At 42.6% G+C, this 18,190-nt stretch overlaps 1 protein-coding gene across 39 annotated transcripts in view; it reads right to left on the bottom strand.

The window, feature by feature from the left end:
* KCNMA1 (potassium calcium-activated channel subfamily M alpha 1) overlaps positions 1-18,190 on the bottom strand; it is a 736,361-nt gene that overhangs the window by 130,804 nt on the left and 587,367 nt on the right. For 21 of the 39 annotated variants that reach the window (XM_040485497.1, XM_040485499.1, XM_040485505.1 and 18 more), the window contains 4 exons: positions 17,737-17,805; positions 15,356-15,367; positions 8,127-8,213; positions 1,611-1,687 (listed from right to left, as the gene is read on the bottom strand). In XM_040485497.1, coding sequence (XP_040341431.1) covers positions 1,611-1,687; positions 8,127-8,213; positions 15,356-15,367; positions 17,737-17,805 — 245 coding nt within the window. The remainder of the gene's footprint in view (positions 1-1,610; positions 1,688-8,126; positions 8,214-15,355; positions 15,368-17,736; positions 17,806-18,190) is intronic. The other 18 variants (XM_040485500.1, XM_040485522.1, XM_040485521.1 and 15 more) reach the window with 1 other exon arrangement.

Consider the following 18,190-nt stretch of genomic DNA (forward strand, 5'->3'; position numbering starts at 1 on the left):
ATCATGGAGTCCAGGGGACTGGAAGTGAGGTGGGTTTGTTCTGGACCTACAAATAGCCTTAGATGCTCTTCCTGTTAAGTTGTCAGAATCAGAGAATTCTTAGACCTCTAGACTTTTGTCTGGATCTCTTTGTCTGAGACATCAATAAATACTTATCTTAGTAAGGTGTCAGAGCTAGGGGGGACAGTGCCATGGAAAAAGCAAAACAGTGGGCCTCAACTGCCCCAAACTTGGGAACCAGCCTCAGAGGATTTCTACAGAATCTGCTCTCGACCAAGAGTGCTCCCCTGGGTATTTGCCTAAGAGCTCGAGTGTCTTCGTGCTCCAGCAGAATGATATTTATATCTTACTGGTTTACATTACTGTGTCCCCTTTAGGAGTGTAGTGAAAAAAAGCCCCCTCTTTGGTTGGCCTATCCCAGGAATAGTGCTCTTCTATCTGGTTTCTGCTTGTGAAAAAAGTATTTTATGGGGCAATCTTTCATAACTGTGCTTCTACTCATCAGAGTCAAGGTCATTGTCTTGCCCTACTCTCTTGCAGATGTGATTAGGGCACTGAGCGCACAACATCGAGAGGCTTTTGTGTGAGCCTGAGCCCTGGTCTGTTGGGTCTGTGTGACTCTTAGCAATCTCATCCTCCCACTAAACTTGGAGCCTTAGTTTCCTCTTTTTGTAAAATGGAATTAATAACATCCCTTGACAATTACCCAGGGTTATGGTGAGGATCAAAGAAAATAATGATCATAAATAAGGAGCTCTGAAAACATTAAATCACCATAGGAAGGAAGGCATCATTATTATTGTTTTCTTTACGGCCATGAACAATTTCTATTAGGCAATGCAACATGATTACTGCAAAAGGCACGGCCTTCTCAAGGCAAATCCACTTTAGGTCCTGGTTTCTGGAGAGCTCACGACCCAACGTTCCTGACTTACCATATCTTTCTCAAGAGGTCACACTGGCAAGCTGCTTTGGAAGAGATGTGAGACAGGATATGCCAGAGGCTATGGAGACCAATCTAGTCTACCCCAAGGAGCAATGGAGTTTGAGGTTGGTTATTGGAGCAATGGCAAACAAAGCTGATTGGTCATGGTCAAATTCTCTTCCTGAGCCAGCTGGAGGGTACCACAAGTGAAAACTCTGGACTTTGGTATCAAACCTTGCAGCAGCTCCCATTTGGGAGACACAGTCCTCAGACTCGGTTTCCCTTTCAGCCCTAGTCCCCATGTTTACACTTGGTGGCCCCCCATCCAGCGGAAATCACTATGCAAAAAAATACTCCCTCTTCCATGGTCTTAGCAGTCCTCCTTCTCATATATTGTACTGAATATGTTCAAGTGGGCACAAGCGCCTCAGCATCCCTTTAAGGTCCAGAGGTGGGGATTAGGCACTAGGTTCACTCAAAGGTGTTGATGGTGGTGATTTTTCATCCTTGCTCTAATAAAGCGAGGACAAGTATTTATTCCATGTCTCTTTAAACTGCTGGGTGAAACATAAACATATCCAAGAAACCTCTTGATGTTTAGTGTTTCTTTACTAGGAAAAGGAGAAGGGAAACAAATTTGGGGAAAAGGAAAGAGGGAGGGAAGGGGGAAAGAAACACTACTTACGCCGTTTGCAGCCACATTTTTTTATTCTTTTGGGATCTGTGATGTCATCATGACAGGCCTTGCAGTAAAAAAATGCCCTGGAGAAAGAGAATGGAAAAACTGACACATTTCATAATCCACCCGAATGAAATGAATACCACATTTCCTCCACCGTGGTGCCAAATTAATGAAACACGCCAGCACTAATTTCCTTTCATCTTTTGAAAGGTTTAGACTTTTACAGACGGAAATGTTTGTTGCAAGACCTCTTATTTCAAACACAGGACTCTGCAATTGGAGTTCGTGCTTCTTTTAATAAACCTTCCTTTGAACAGGAACGGGGTGAATGGCTGCTGAGGTGACCCCCTGCATCTGCCTGCTCATCCTTCGTTTTTTGAGCACAGCCTTCAGGGCTGCTCATCAAAGCATGTAGGCAACCAGCCCCAGGCCCTTGGTGGGGAAGTGGAATGTATCTCCGAAACCCTTGCCGTCTGGTCAGATATTTATTGAAGGGAGAGCCAAGATAAAGTTCCACAGTCAAATAAAATCATTAGCCTTGCCCCTCTGAAAGGATATTTCTTTTCAAAGTGAGAGAGGTTAAGGAGGAAGGTGGAGGGGGAAATACAAAAGTGATGGGTCAAGGGGGGTCCTCTGTCAAATTTCTTCTGGCATTTCATAGCCCATACTTTGCCCCCAAGCTGGAATGATCAACTCCCATACTCTCGGCCCCGAGAACACAAAATAAATGGAGGTTTGCTTCTCATGGTGGTGAAGCATAGCTCAACCGAGCACTGGAATGGGGTGGGCAGAAGGCACTATAGGGGCTGGATACCCAGAGGCAGCGATCAACAAGAAAATCCCCTCATCTGACTTAAGTGTCAAGTTGTGATTATAAAGCACATTGGTTGTGTCCAGACAAGCAACAAACCAAGGTCATTCAAGTATAGAATGCATAGGACCTAGAAGAACAGCACTGGAGGCCTACATCTTTTCAGGACGGGGGATTACTGGGACAAAATTCACTGGAACAGCCTTACAAGCTTCCGGATATGGGAGCTAACAAAATCCCTGGTTTCACCACTCCCAACGTGAAATTGAATGGCAGGGATAAACACGGTCTTCCCTTGACCAAGACTACAAAGAAACACAATTCTTGGCGATTCAATTCCCAGGTTCCTTTTTATGTTTTTCACAGGATTTGCACACGCGATTGACACCAGCTGAAAACCAATGTGGGATCTGGAAGAGATCTTGGAAGTCCCCAGGACTCAGTGTCCTCATCTGTAAAATGAGGAGGTTGTCACGACCTGCCCAAAGGTATCCTGTGCTGGGGATGGTCAACTTCTAAATCCAAGCCCAGTGCTCTTTCCACCCCAGCATCTCACTCACTATTTCCCTAAATGCCAGTTTTCATCCATGTTGTGAAAAAAGGAAAAAGAAAAAAGGCAGCTGATTGTTTGCCCTGCAAGTGGCAATGTGGCTAAGAAGCCAATCAATGGTGACCTTCCTTGAAAAGGCAATGACAGGAAAGGAGGAAGCCTTTTTGTGTCCACATCCTTTGGCCATTTTCTCTCCCTATCTGATGCTCCTATACATAATAATAATGAGAACAATGATAACAGACATTTGTAGGGCAAGGCTATAGGCCAAGCACTACTCTAAGCATTTATAAGTATCAATGAATTGGATCCTTAAACACTCCTTTGAAGGAGTCATGATTATTATCTCTGTTTTACAGAGTGTACAGGAAACTTAAGCACAGGGAGGTTATGTGACCTGCCCAAGGTCTCACAGAGCCCGGATTCAAGTCCACACAGTCTAGTCCTAAAGTCCATGGTCTTAAACACATCTCTACTGCTGAGATGATGAAACCGTGCTGAGCCTGAGTGGACTGTTGAGAAGATAAAATTGATTACTTCACAAATTCAAAGTGGATTCTGAAAGTGGCCCCATGGGGGCCAAACAGGTAAAGCTAATGACTGAGAAGGGGCCAGGTTGGTGGGGGTGGTCTCTGGTCTGTGAACTGGAGACATAACTCCCAACCAGAGGGAGCACCGTAGCTAAGCTCCAGCTGAGTTTTGCCAAGTGGAACTTCTTTGAGAGCACCACTGTCTTCTCCACTCACCTCTGCCTCTCTCACACTCACCTGGCAAAGCACCCACCCTACTGCACACCTGCACCTGAGCAGCTGAACTGAGGAACGGAAACACAACTGTGTTGACTAATCCATGGCCACGGATGCCAGGGGCCTCTTCACACACCTCAGGATCTACTCCATATCCCCTCCTTCCACCTCAACCTTCTCTGCTCTCCTCCCCACTTCCTCTCCTGCTCATCCACCCCTTCGCCAAGTGGCCCTGTGTTGGTGACCTTGACACACACATCATCAAGAAGACCGGATCCACACCCTGCAAGGCTGATCTTCAGGGTCTCCTTGTCCTCTGCTTTCCTGTTGTGTTTAGCCAATGGGAGGAGCCAGCTGGAAACTGGAGGATGGGAAGAGAGGAATTCCTCCCTGCAGGGCCATGAAATGGTGGTGGCCACATCTCTATATTCCAGAGGACTCAGCTCCTGCCAAGTGGCCTTTCCTACACTACAGCCTCTCTCTCCAGGTTCTGATAACTCTCCTTCCCCTTGATCTAGCAGATCTAGGGCTGAGAGTGGCTCCACTCTGTTGCCAGCTCCGGGGTGCTTTTGCATCCCTTATTGGTTCTCCTTAACCCTCTGCCCACAACTTTTTATGTTCCCTTCATAGAACTCTCCTCCCTTTTCTCATTTAGGTGTGTCACCTGTTTCTGGCCAAGGACCCTCCCTGATATAGCATCCAAAATGACACCTCCAGCTTTCATCTTCCCCCCAAACTCCAGAATCTTAGAGCTGACTGTCTACTTAACATAGCCAAATAGAATTCTTAATTTCCTACATCCCAAACTTGCTCCTCTTCCAGCTAAATCCAGTCTCAGTAAAGTGGGAAGCCGGCACCCACCCAATTTCATAGGCTCCAAATCTAGGCTCCATTCTTGATTCCTCTTTTCCCCCTCATTTCTTATATGCAGTTTACCAGTGGGTCCTATATATAGACTCTCTAAAATATATTCTGAACTGGTCTCCCTTCTCTGTACCTCCACTCACCAGTTTTACCCAAGCTTATATTCACCTACACTATGCAGTATCTCCATCTGTTGGGCCCCCCACTCCTGTTACCCCACATCCCATTCTCTATAATGGAGAGGAAAGACCTTTCAATGATGTAAATCAGACTCCATCACTCCCAGCTTAAAGCCATCAGTGACTCCATTTTATAACAACCTGACCCATACATATCAAGTCCTATGGGAGCCAGCCCTGCCTTTTTCTCTTACCTCATCTCCCCATACTACTCCTTCAGACACACTTTCCTTCCCTCAGCTCCCTACACACAACAAAACTGCCCCTACTTTGTCTCCTCTTCCTTTCCCATCTCTGTATGATGGACTCTTTCCCATCACCTCCATCTCTGCTCAAATGTCACTCCTTCCAAGCAGCCTTCACTTGCGCACAATCCAAATCAGTGACCTGGCTGCACTAATTCTTTGATTAATGTACCATGAATAAACAAAACTGTAATTCTCTCCTCCCTAGAACATGAGTCCATGAGAGCAAGGACTTCATTGTTCACCACTGCTTCCGTGGCACCTGAGGGAAAGTGTTCTAGAAAGTGTTCTAGAAAGTGTTCTAGAAAGTGAGTGACCTTTGATGCATGAATGAGTATGAGAATGCAGCCAAGTAATGCCAGATCTGCAAGTTTTTCAGGGGAAACCAGAAATAAGAATTTTTAAATAAGGATGATGGTGTCTTCTGCTTGGCAAATAATTTATTTGTTAAAATTATGAATCAAATGAAGCCTGTCTGCAAGCCACACCGAGTCAACGAGGCACCATTTTGTGACCCCGACATCAAAGACTATGTGCCAACATTATTTAAAAAGGAAAATACTCAGTGGCAAGGAGCAGGGGACAAGTGACCGAATGCCCATCCCAAAGTGGCCTAAGGCTGGAATGGTGGTTTCACTGCTCTGTTCCTAAAACACTGCATCTGAAAGTTTCTGTGAGCTAAAAATCCATTAACTTCTTTTGTGGCTTTTTTGTAGGAGAGGGTGCATACTCAATACTGGATCGTCATAATCAACTTTTCCATTTTTACAAAACTTGTTTAGTTTCATTCAAATCTCCAAGGCCCTTTCTGTGGTTTTCTGCCGTCTTCATCTGTTTGAAGTCCCCTAACTGACAGCATTTGCTCCGACACATCACACACCACGGAAAATTACAGGCTGCTGTTGTTGCTGATTGTGTCAGCATGTATTTGTGAACACCATAAAGCACTGAAATGAGACATATTGCACTCCCTAATATAGGAGGTAATTTGTTTTTTGGACTGCCTGGTATTTGTGACATTCATTAGCAAGAGATGCAATAGGAAATAGAATTACACAAATGGGAGCTTCACGTTATATTTGCTATCTGGGAGGTACATGTGATCTATGGTGCCGCTGTGCTCCCCAGCCCCCCACCCCCCCATACGTGGTGTTGAGATGCTGCTTCTGTGTCTCACATTCTGGATGTGAGCGCAGCCTTTTCTTCCGGGGGGATGTGGGCAGGGGTACTTCAGTCCTGTTCACCAGCCCCCTCTCCTCTCTCAGGTGAACCCAGTTCTTGAGGTACTCCTGAAGAACAGTCAGGATCCATGAACTGGATGAGGTTTTCCTGTCCCCATCTGAATAATGGCAATTCTTTCCCAACTTGTAGACGTAAATTTAAGCCATTAGAGAGCTCAGTTTAAAGAATTTTTGTTTTTGTTTTTTTGCTTCCCATCCCATTTTTCCTCCTAAAATCTTTCATAAATAGTATGGCTAGACTGTAGGAGTGGGTGAAGAGGCAGAAAGTAATAGACATCAGTTATCAAATATAGTTCTGTGCTTGGCATGCCAGGATCACATCATGACGAATAATTAAGAGCGTAAGCTCTGGCACTGGACATACTGGCTTTACTACCCACAAGGAGTAGGGCTTTGGGTATTGGTTACCCAATCAGCACCCCAGTTTCCTCATGTGTAAAATGGAAATAGTAATGATACCTATCTCATAAGGTTGTTGAGAGGATGAAATGAGTTCATCAATACGTGGGGTACCTGGTCCATAGAACAGTGCTGGCACATATTAAACTCTACATAAGAATTTGCTAGTTTCATTAAATTTGGTAGAAAGTGTGGGTTTTGGAAAATGAAAGACCAGTTCCCATCTGGGCACTGCCACTTGCTTCTGTGCTTTATAACCTCGGATAAATCATTTATCTCAACTTGACCAATGAGGAGACCAAAGCCCTGAGGGTTTTAGAAGACTTACCTTACAAAGTTATTTTGAGGACTAACAATTAAGAATGTAGAATACCTAACACAGGCCTGGCTTTGAGTGGAAGCTCATTAAATGAAAACAATAGGCTTACATAAATAATTACAGACCTTCACAAGTAATAATCTATTTTAAATAGTTTGTGTAACATTATTGTTAGAGTGAGTGACCTATCTGGCCATTCGAGTCACGTCTTCTGCTCATAAATTTTTCATAGATCAAGGATAGAAGCAAATATAATGATATTCCATGGTGTTCTCCAAAGAGCCCTATGATTCCCAGCTGTTTAAACAGGTTTAAGGATACTGATAAAAGTGTCGTAAAACACCGAGGTCAATGAAATCGTGGGCTGTACCTACAGAGGCCTAAGAATTGAACCTGACAACCTTGCCTACTTACCTAGCAGCCCACAAACAGAAATACAGCCAGTTTAGTATTTCATCTGAAATTAATCCAAACCTTTTGAGATTCCATTCGGCACTTAAAGTGGAAAGCTGATAAATCTCAAGTAAATTTTCCTGGATGATACTAGGTAAAGAGTACTAGACAAGGAACCAGTTGTCCTGTGTTATGTTGTTCTGGGTCATTAAGAATCTGGATGATCTCGGGGCGCCTGGGTGGCGCAGTCGGTTGAGTGTCCGACTTCAACCAGGTCACGATCTCGCGGTCCGTGAGTTCGAGCCCCGCGTCGGGCTCTGGGCTGATGGCTCAGAGCCTGGAGCCTGTTTCCGATTCTGTGTCTCCCTCTCTCTCTGCCCCTCCCCCGTTCATGCTCTGTCTCTCTCTGTCCCAAAAATAAAAAAACGTTGAAAAAAAAAAAAAAAAAAGAATCTGGATGATCTCGAACAATCACTTCAGCTCTCTGGGACTCACTTTCCTCCCTTGGAAAATGAAGGAACGGTTACCAAGGCCCTCCTAGTTCTAAAATGTTATTATTCCAGTTGAAAGATGTGGAATCAATGATGGAGGAGCTCATGGAAGCATTTGAAAGCAGTCTCCTTTTCTTAAGATGAAGCACCATTGATACCCACAGACATGTTAAGAAGTTTAGGGGTTAGGGCCCTATACATACTGAAATTATGCCCATTGTGGTGGATCAAGACGTATGTGGCTGGACCAGAAAGGAAGACGGATGAATATAAACTCTTACCTTTTAACTTCTTTGGCATCACTTGCGATGAAAAATCCTAAAGTACCTTCTTGGATCTTAAGATGGTTTCCAGGATTAATTAATATACTGCTCAGTGAACAAAAACAAACAAAGAAGACACAGTTGTGAGTTCATGTTCTGAATAAAACCTTGAAGGCTACACTGTACTGTTAATTTTATAGGGGGCCCACTAGTCTAATGATTTTCCCAAAGATGTTGTCTAGAGCCTGATGTCCAGAGTCCCAAACATTTAATTGGATAATGCCATCATAAAGCTCTGATTCTCAATTCCCAGGCTGGCATACTCCCAGTTGCAGAAATCAAAGCACATCTAGGTTTTAGGGCTGGGCGTGTATAATGGGGCTGCCATCATGGGCTTCTCATCTGAAGCAAAGTTCCTAATAATGTTGCCCCTTGGAAACTTCTGTTGATGGTCAACATTGAATGTGATTGGTCTATTAAACCTGTTGCTACACCAATTTTCCATTACATGGCAGAGAATTAATGGGACCCCTATATGCATCCAGAAACATACATATATACATGTATTACTGCAAGGAATGGTACACGACACCTGTAACCAATGCAGAAGCAAACATAACATCTGCACGACATCGGTAAAGACATGGAAGTGGATTCCACGTGCAGCCTTATGTAGAAAGAATTGGATCTACCTGAATGGGGAAAAAGAAAAATGCCAGCAGATGGAAATGATTCCAGTCTGCTTTTACCAGAATGCATGGGAGTGTTTGAATAAAGTGTGTGTCTAGTACAACCTGATTGGGGCAAATTGTAATTAGAAAACAACATGCAAATTATGCCTTAAAAAAAACTTCCCCTTGCAGGGAAGTGTACACTTAAATATACACTGTCCTATTTCAAAGTGTTATAAATAGATTAGCTGACCAAGTTGTGTTTGGACTGACAAAAGAGATACATGCATCCCAATCTAATAAATGGGTGAAACAAACAAGTTAAATTTTCTCCTGATCAAGAGCAGAATACAGAAATGTATTACAAACAGACTAAGATGAGGCTTTGGGCTTAATGGACACAGAATTTAGACCCTCTGAACGTAGCAATAGATACAACAGAGGTATTCTCTGATCTGAAAAGCTGGCTTTAAGGTAAAAAATGTTTGGAATCCAGCTAAAGGAAGTCCTCAACTGTCTAAAATAACCAAAATGAAGGATGGTAATTAACATGGAAATTTTTTACTGCTGGCAAAACAATTCCAGAAAGGCTCTGTGGACAACAGGGTGATGTGTCTGTAGCAATACGGGAAGGACCAGGTGAACTTTCGTTCTGTTGGGAGGACCCAGAGTGGATCATTATTGCAAAATAATTGTTTGTGGTCACAAGAACATCCACTATTACCCATAACGAGACCTGACAGAAGGAAACCAATCCTGTGTCATCACTGTCATTAACACTGAATAATAGCAAGAGACCAGGATGATTGGACTGTTCTGTCCTAGAACTACAGGCAACAATGACATTCTTCACAAATCAGGAAGCAGCAGGCCACACTAACAGCAACAGCTTGCAATGGACAGTGGCACTGTACAGGCACCTCCTAATTACCCCTCTGCCAATTCTTTACATTGGTTCAACAGCCCTCTGACTTCTCATGATGATCAGGGGGAAAGGGTCAGAGCTTATACAGTTTAGATGGATTCCTTTTTCAAAGCCAATTAAATGTGATGTCTTAGAAGGGCAGAATTCTGGATTCTGCACACTTTCTGACCCCTTTGCTACAAGGCAGTTCTCGTATGCCCTGGCTCTGCAATCAGAAATTGGGCCCAAATTCCAGCATCAACCATTTAGTAGCTGTCTGACTTTGGGCAAGTTACTAAATCTCCCTCAGACTCAATATCCTCACCTACAAGATGGGCATGATGGTAATGATAGTCTTTCTTCAGAGGATTAAGCAAGATAATGCACAGAAGGCTCACTACATATTGGTTTATTGTTACTCGTATTATTTATTATTGCAAAAAAGACAAAAGTATATTTCATCTTTAATGGAATTATCAGATTCTCTTTAGCTGGTCTAATGGAATGGAACACAGGGCTCCTTATCAAAATATCCTGTTCATAAAGAGATAAAGTTACAGAGTGAAGAACTGTACATTCCAGAATAATGCATAAGGACATACATGAAAAATTCTAGGTACTTCTAGTGACTAAAGAAGCTAATTTCAGGGAACCTAGGTGGCTCAGTCAGTTAAGCAGCTGACTCTTGATTTTGGCTCAGGTCATGATCTCATGGTTTGTGAGTCTGAGCCCCACATCAGGCTCTGAGCTGACAGTGCAAAGCCTGCTTGAGATTGTCTCTCTCTCCTTGTCTCTCTGCCCCTCCCTGCCCCCCACTTTCTCTCTATCAAAATAAATAAACTTTAAAAAAGAAGCTAATTCCTTAAAGTTGGAAAAATCTACATTTTGATATGTATTTATATAAGAGTGTAAAAAAAGCTTCTGAGGAAAAAAAATCCTATCATGATTTCAATGATACAATTCAAAAGAGGAAATTTGACACTCATCAATGTCTTGGTGACACCTATGTGCACAACAAGCTTTGCACAGAACTCTTTTTTACATTATGTGCTTCATTAATTGCACTCCAGTGATCAAGCCCACTGTGTCATGGTGGGACGACAGTGATAGCAAGGTTCCTATCAATGAAAAGTTTCTTCTCATTTCCTCTGTTCTTTATCAACAGTGAACAAGAATTGGCTTACGATGAGAATTTGGGATTGTCATTCCAGACACTGCAGGTTGAGATCATTTATTACAGCTTTCAAGGCTGCTTTAGTCAAATTAGCGTGGCAGAGAAGAAAGATCTGGGGCACTGATGTAAAGCAGATTTGTGTTCAAATCTGTTTCAGCGCCGATGCTGGTTAAGCAAGCAGGTACATGTGTCGGGCCTGTGAGTTCAGACCCTGGGTGCCACTAAGCCTCACTCTCCTCATCTATGAAATGGAGTGAATAATCTGTAGCTTACAGTGTCACTAAGAGAATTAAAGTATATACTATGTGCTGAGTGACTGCCACATGGTAGATCCTGAACGCAAGGTCACTATTAATAGTAAGCAAGGCTATTAAAACAACTAAAGGAGCAGCAAATAATCTCTCACATTGTCTCAGCTCTCCATTTTGTCCTTGGTGCTAATAAGCTACCAGGAGGCACCCTAATAGCATTTGAAAGACCTTTTTAACTGACTGCAGGATCCAAAACATTATATCCCCATACAACATCTGGTGACAGACTAATTTGGACTGACTTTTGGTTGCAGAGTGGAGTATCTCTCTGTTCCTCAAACCTTGTGTAATTCCAAGGACATCACTGACTGTGTGTTTTCTTTTGGACGTGAATAAGAGGCTTTGAATCAACTCTCTAAATCATGTGTGAGGCTGTATGCTCACCTTTGCAGCTATCCAGATCAGGCTAAGGAAGCCTTCTGGGTGGGAATTGAAAGAATGAGCCTAGATCTTGAGAATAACGAAGGAAAGAAATCTAGATACATATGAATGTTCATTGTGTTGGATTCCACGCATACATTTAAGGTTTTGATAGAGAAGCTTGTGTCCCTTATTCCAGGGGGCCACTGCTTGTAATACTCCCTATGTAAGGGTTCAACGTTTCAAAGACTCTTTGAGGAAATACGTTACTCTCTTTAATATGGTAGACATTAAGTCTTCTATCCACATTCCATATCTAGAAAATTTAAATAAAATGTTAATCCTCCTCTTTTTGAAAATATAAAAAGATAAGGATCCTAGACAGAAGTAATTTTTTTTCCCAGTAAAGTGCCTACTACCCTCAGAATATGTTATTGACCTCCTACTGGGAATATGTAAATCTTTCCAAAGGTCTTTGATCTCTTAAAAGAATAGCCAACATTAAGTTTGTTTTGTTCTAATGACCTGCCAGAAGTCTCCCTCCCCATGCATCACGTTAAATCAGTCTCTGGTTCCAATTCTGTCTAATTCACTAGCTTATCAGAGATAAACTTCAAAATGTGTCATGTGAAGAATCAAGAAAATCTCTAAGAAAAAGTCTATATATCAATTAGCAGAATTCCAATAGGGATATCTTCTTGGCAAGGGTGGACTTTCCCTCATTTCAAGGAACCTATAAATTACCCTCTTTCTTCTCTGACCTTGCGAATTTCAACAGAAAACATTCAGTGGCAGCTGGAGGCAAAGGGCTTATGTAGCTCCTCCCCCGAGGATTCTCGCTCGCTCCCTTTTTCCTTTGCCCTCAGACTAGTTTTGCATCTAGACCGATTCTTTGGCTCCTTTCCCACATGTGAAACAAATATATATTTTCTGTGGGAAACCCATAGTTGAATAAAGGGGTGAAAAGCATGATCATGTTTTATTTGCTTTTGTAAATAAGTTTCTCATAGTAGCCAGCTTAAAGCCCTGTATGCAATAGATACTTTTCAACTACTGGTGGTATGAATGAAAAATATAAACCATTGGTCTCAGTTCAAAAAGTGTTCCTTTCCCTCTCCTAGAAGGATAAAGGTAGCCATAGCTGTTCTTTCAAAGACCAAGATGTGATTCTTATTAGTCAGCCCTACCAAAGGAGTGACCACACCTTTTCTAGGGGGTTGGCAAATAAGCGAACAATCTCCCAGACGCACTAAGTACAAAAATGTACGTGTACAAATATATAAACAGCTAGCCACTTGAGGCATAGGAGCAATTAATTTCAACATTGAAAACACCACTCACTTAGAACCAAAATATGTGTTTCTCAACTAAAATGCAAAAACACGGAACTGGCTAGCAGGGCTTTGTTCAACAGAGAAATATTCCTCCCAGATTCCTCCGGAAGGGGAACTCCAGGGCTCAAGCTACAATGCATTTCATTGTGTAGGTCTTGCTGAACTTCAGTCAGGTTGGAGAATCGGGGCTTGATGAGGCAACATGATTTATTCTTTTTCTCCACCACTTAGGGATAACAACTAGGAAACATCTACTTATTCCTTCTTCAATCATCATCAACTTTACTTGTTTGCTGTTTTTGGAGACAACCAATGATGAATAGCTCAACTGAACCCTATTTTTTAAAGGAATCTTTTATCCATTGTAGATAAATATGATAGGTCTGTATTTCTCCACCCCACCCCTCAGTTTTTGGTAGGTGTAATGTACCATTCCCTGAGCAATTACAAAATTATCACTCACATGAGAATATAGTTTGTACTTGATAACATGATAATTATATCTGTGTCTAGCAAGCTAATGGGACTTCATTAACTACAGCAAGGGAATCAGAACCATCTAAGACTTCAGTTCATGCTGTGCCCAGATGAATCAGGCCACTGGTAGGTGGCCTCTTTGACCATCCATGGTCATATATGATTGCTATTGGTTGGCACTTTGTTTGAACTAATTGTTTCTTCTTTCAAAAGTACAACTGCCCTGCAGTTTACGGGCTGTGTTAGGGCACAGCCTACAGAAACCCCAAATCTCAAATCTTCTTGCTTTTCTGGAATTTTTCATTTCTTCTGGGCTTTCAAATAGATGTTGCTGGAGTCCCACACAACTAGACACACACACTTTTACTTATAGAATATACAGAGGAGACACAGTGTGTATTCCATGCTTCCATATACTTTGAGCCCAGTTCACCCACACAGAGACAGCATAATAAAGATTGCTCCCAGTTGGTCAGACTCAAATGGCTGCCATTGTGGTCCGCCAATGATACGGGCAAGGGATTGATTAGCCCAAACCCATCGCAATGATTTTGGAAATGGCACTTAAAGATATACTTTGCACATAAGGAAAACAGTAGCCATATGGGATGGGGAAGAGATCATTCATTTGGGAAGGCCAATGGTGGCTATTTGGCTCTGGGAGCAAGCTGTGTCACTTTCTGGTACACTTTACGACAAGTCATGCTATGTCACAACATGCCTCCACCACAAGATAAAAGGACTCAAAGGCCAAAAGCCAACAGCAGAGGTGCAGCCACTGTGGACCTTTGAAGATGCAAAGTGCTGCAGTAACTTCTCGCAGTTGGATCATAACAACAATACCAAACTGACAGGAAGCCACCTCATGGTCACACATCAACACCAAAAACCACAGAAGAATCTGACTTTGGAAAGAGTTCCAGATGAATATCCCCCACCACACACACATACACACACACACACACACACACACACACACACACACACACAATTACAAACACGAACATGTGACAGTGATTCCAACCACGGAGAAAAACAACTCTTGAGTAAATGAACACATGGGCCTCTCAATAGTATGTTTTCAACAATACTGTTTTAGAGAACACATTATCAAAAAACTACGCTGGAAACAGTAACTGGAAAAGTTAAAAAAAATGCTATCGATGAGGATTTGGTCATGCTTCATGCAACAGAAAACAGCAGCAAAACGGGGTGATGTCACATGGTGAAAACTGAGATACGTCACATGAAGAAATATGCCCAAACACGCTAGGGAAAAAATAAAGCCATGAGTTCATCTCCGTAAGCAGTACTCATTCACTGAGTTGAATGTGATAATCTGGCAATTTAGTAGCAGTGTTCTATGTATTGAGTACTGTCGAAGAAATAAAATATGCAAAATGGTATCATCAAAACAAGTGTAAGGGGAAAAAAAAAGTTGAGTATAAGAGCTTGGTCTCTGTTTTGTGGATAAAAGGACACGGATCCTGCTCTACAAACTGGAAACGGGACATGGGGAGGAGGAAGTCACTGGGAATGTGGACGTGGTATGCAGACAAATGGCACAGAGTCTGGTGGGCACCAAGACACATCAGGACAGGACAGAAACAGACACCAGGGGCTGGAGAGAAGCGTCCTCCTTCTCAACATCGATAACACTTGTTCCCATCACTGGTGCCATGACTGAAAACAGGGATTGTACCTGTTGGTTTGTTAGGTTTCCTGCAAAGAAGTTAGTGCGACATCCAAAAGAATCAACAAACTAAACAAGAAAAGCAATATGCTATTTTCAATTTTTATGTGCTCTAGTTGGAGAGGGGTTTAAATATAAATATACATATATATATAAATACATATATATACATATATATACTAGACAAGGGAATGAGATTATATGTATGTGTATACATATATATAATCTCTATCTTCCTGAATTCTTGGCAAATGGTTAGTCCTGTGGTGAGCAGTGAAGATAGAGGGTGGGGGTTGGGAGGAAGGTTAACGAAGAGCGCATACCGCTTTCGGCTTCTGCAAAACGACAAGAAAAAGAATTTAAAATCAAACAATTTGATAATAAGTTGACTGACACCAGAAGGAGAGAAGGAAGAAAACCTTTGTTTCAAATTATTTGAAGGATGCATGTGAAAACAAGGTTTTTCAGCAGAGCATGGAAACAGCGTCATGGGGTAGAACAACAGAGGAGGTAGTTCAACACAGGCTGGAGGCAAAGGGGTGGAGAGAAGCTGGGTTCTCCGAATTTTCACACCCAGCCGCTTGGAGGATGGGGGAGGGGAGGAAATGGGAAATTCTTAGATGAAAAACAAAATCCTTATCTCAGGAAGGGTTAGAAACTCAATCCTTTTTAACATGGATATTGTGTTTGGTAAGTTCAGTGTTTTCTCAGAGGCGTGATCCACATTCCCTCAAACACACCTTTTTCCACAAGAACCAATGTGCTTCCACACCGAGACCAAGCCACATGTGAGGATTAAAGTTGGTAACTGCACACAGAAAGCCAAAACAAACCCAAACAAGTTCTTTTCACTCTTTTCTGAAAGAAAAAAAAAAACTAAAAATCTGTATCTATAAATATGGCTTTGTTGAAAACATCTCAGATTGGTGAGTTAATTGGAGGGTCCATCAAAGAAAAGATTTTTGTCTTCAGGGATAGCTGTTAGTTATTTTTCTTAGAATAGTGACAGCAGATTCACACTGAACCATTAACAGGCTTTTTCTCTCCCTCCTTGTGACCAAAATGTGGCAGGTGGGAGATGATAGGTCAAGGTTCAGGGTGCGGACTCCTGCTTTGAAATTATACCAGAATGGTCAAGAAACAATACACGGCATTAGTGCCACCCACACCATGACACTTCTTTGAGAGATGCACAGAAGTGATAAAGAGAGAAGACTGAATTACACAGATTTACCGACGTGGCAACATGAAGAATATCATTTGCAAAAACCCGGGAGACATGTTTCTCCCTACACAGGCGCCAGTGACTATTGGCCTCCATGTGGGAAAGCAGTAATTCCAGAAACATCCGCTTTATCTGTTGAACAGCAAATAGCCAGGACTCTGGGTTTGTTTGTTTTTTTTTGTTTTTGTTTTTGTTTTTTTTTTGCACATAATATTCTTCACTTTGCCAACACAGAAAAGAAAAATGTATATATACATACTTGTTAACTGCTATGGCCGTGTTCTACATGTGGCCACCAAATCCACCATTTTTTTTTTCTTCCTCTTGGTTGATTTGGACTTTCAAAATAGCTTAGCCTTTGATCAGATTTTGTGAGCAATCTGATCTGGTGGTTAAGGTAATATAGCAAACACTGGATTGATTGACTTGCTTACAATCCAGTGTTTTTTCATTGTGCTTTGTTCTTTGTCAGAGACAGACCATACATTTGGAAGTCTGGCTTCATTGAGTTATTCATCCAGATAATGAAAACTCCTTAGATGGTGATAGCAGGCATGTTCTACTGTTGCCCTGCACTCACTGTATTAAGACATATGTCAGAGGGTATCTGCACTCTACATTTGGGCATCCATAGGAAGACTTATTCACTATAGCTAGGAGGAAACCTAGCTGTAGGTTTTGTCATTTCAGAGGACAAAAAGCCCATGCATTTCTCAATGAGCTCTTTCTTCCAAACCCATTGATAAAAATTGGGGAGCAAAAAAAGCAACTCTATTTTATCTGTTATACATATAGTCCTTCATCAACAAAATCCCCTGTTAATGGGATGCTTCCTTCTTCCAGTGTGAACTCATATATTGACTGGGCTGTTATCTATTTCAACCAGACCCAGTCCCTCATCAGTCTGATCTGCACATAATTAGCTGCAAAATAAATAAATAAAGAGGGCTCCTGCCTCTGAGCCTGCTCTCCTGACTAATTTGCATGAAGCTGATACTCTGCCACCTGGATTTCGGTTGCACCGGGAAAAGCACATATGGTACACAATAGGCTGCTTGCAATTTGGCTATCGGGAGAGCTGGCGTGTCCCATCACAGCCCTGCCCCATCCCTGCTGTGAAGGAGGCCAGAATCCACCTGCTTCACGCTCACCGCAGTAAAAAGGGGTTTGAGGACAGGGGCTGTCCCCGATTTTGTGCACAGAGGGTAAAAAGTGCAAGTTGGCATGATCAGCTGGCGATCTGGATGCCTCATCACTCTCCTCTGGAGAAACACTTTCTGAATGCCCACTGGGGCATGAGATGGAAGTGGCAGTATCTGGTTGGGTACGCCATGAGAAGTGCCCGAGGGCCCGAAATGTGCTGCATCAGGGTTCCAAGTACATCAATAACGTGTAAGAAACAAGTGGGGAGACCCAGACTCTTAGTGCACTCTCACATCTCTTAAATGTTGGCCGGCCACCAGGCTGTGGCAAACTTACCGGCTCTCTCGGTTGGCGGACTTGTACTCAATGGCTATCATCAGGAGCTTGAGCTTCACAAAACACAGCCTGCAATGAGATGGAGAAACCTCCCAGTCAGTGCTTCTGAATGACCAGAGCCACACGACACTGTTACGACCTCTCCATCGCCCGATGCACTCATTATTCCAGGGACCTCCATTCCATAGTCACTGTGCCAAAGGGAGGGGGTGGGAGCGACACCTCCCCATCCTCCCCATTAAACCTGATTTCTCGCAAGTGATAAGGCGCTGAATGTTCAAAGTGCAAATTGCACTCAGGTCTGGATGTCTAGACACAGACCCCAAGCAGGGATTTGTGCCTGGGGATTTATGCTGGGCCAGATTCATTAGTTACTCAGTCGGGTAGTAAAATGTTAACTGCAGGAGGAGGGAGGTATTTGGAGCAGCTGGACCTGTTATTTGGATTCCATTTC

This window comes from Herpailurus yagouaroundi, unplaced genomic scaffold (assembly GCF_014898765.1).
Source record: "Herpailurus yagouaroundi ecotype Mexico unplaced genomic scaffold, PumYag 163, whole genome shotgun sequence".
In the NCBI taxonomy this organism is placed as follows: Eukaryota; Metazoa; Chordata; class Mammalia; order Carnivora; family Felidae; genus Herpailurus; species Herpailurus yagouaroundi.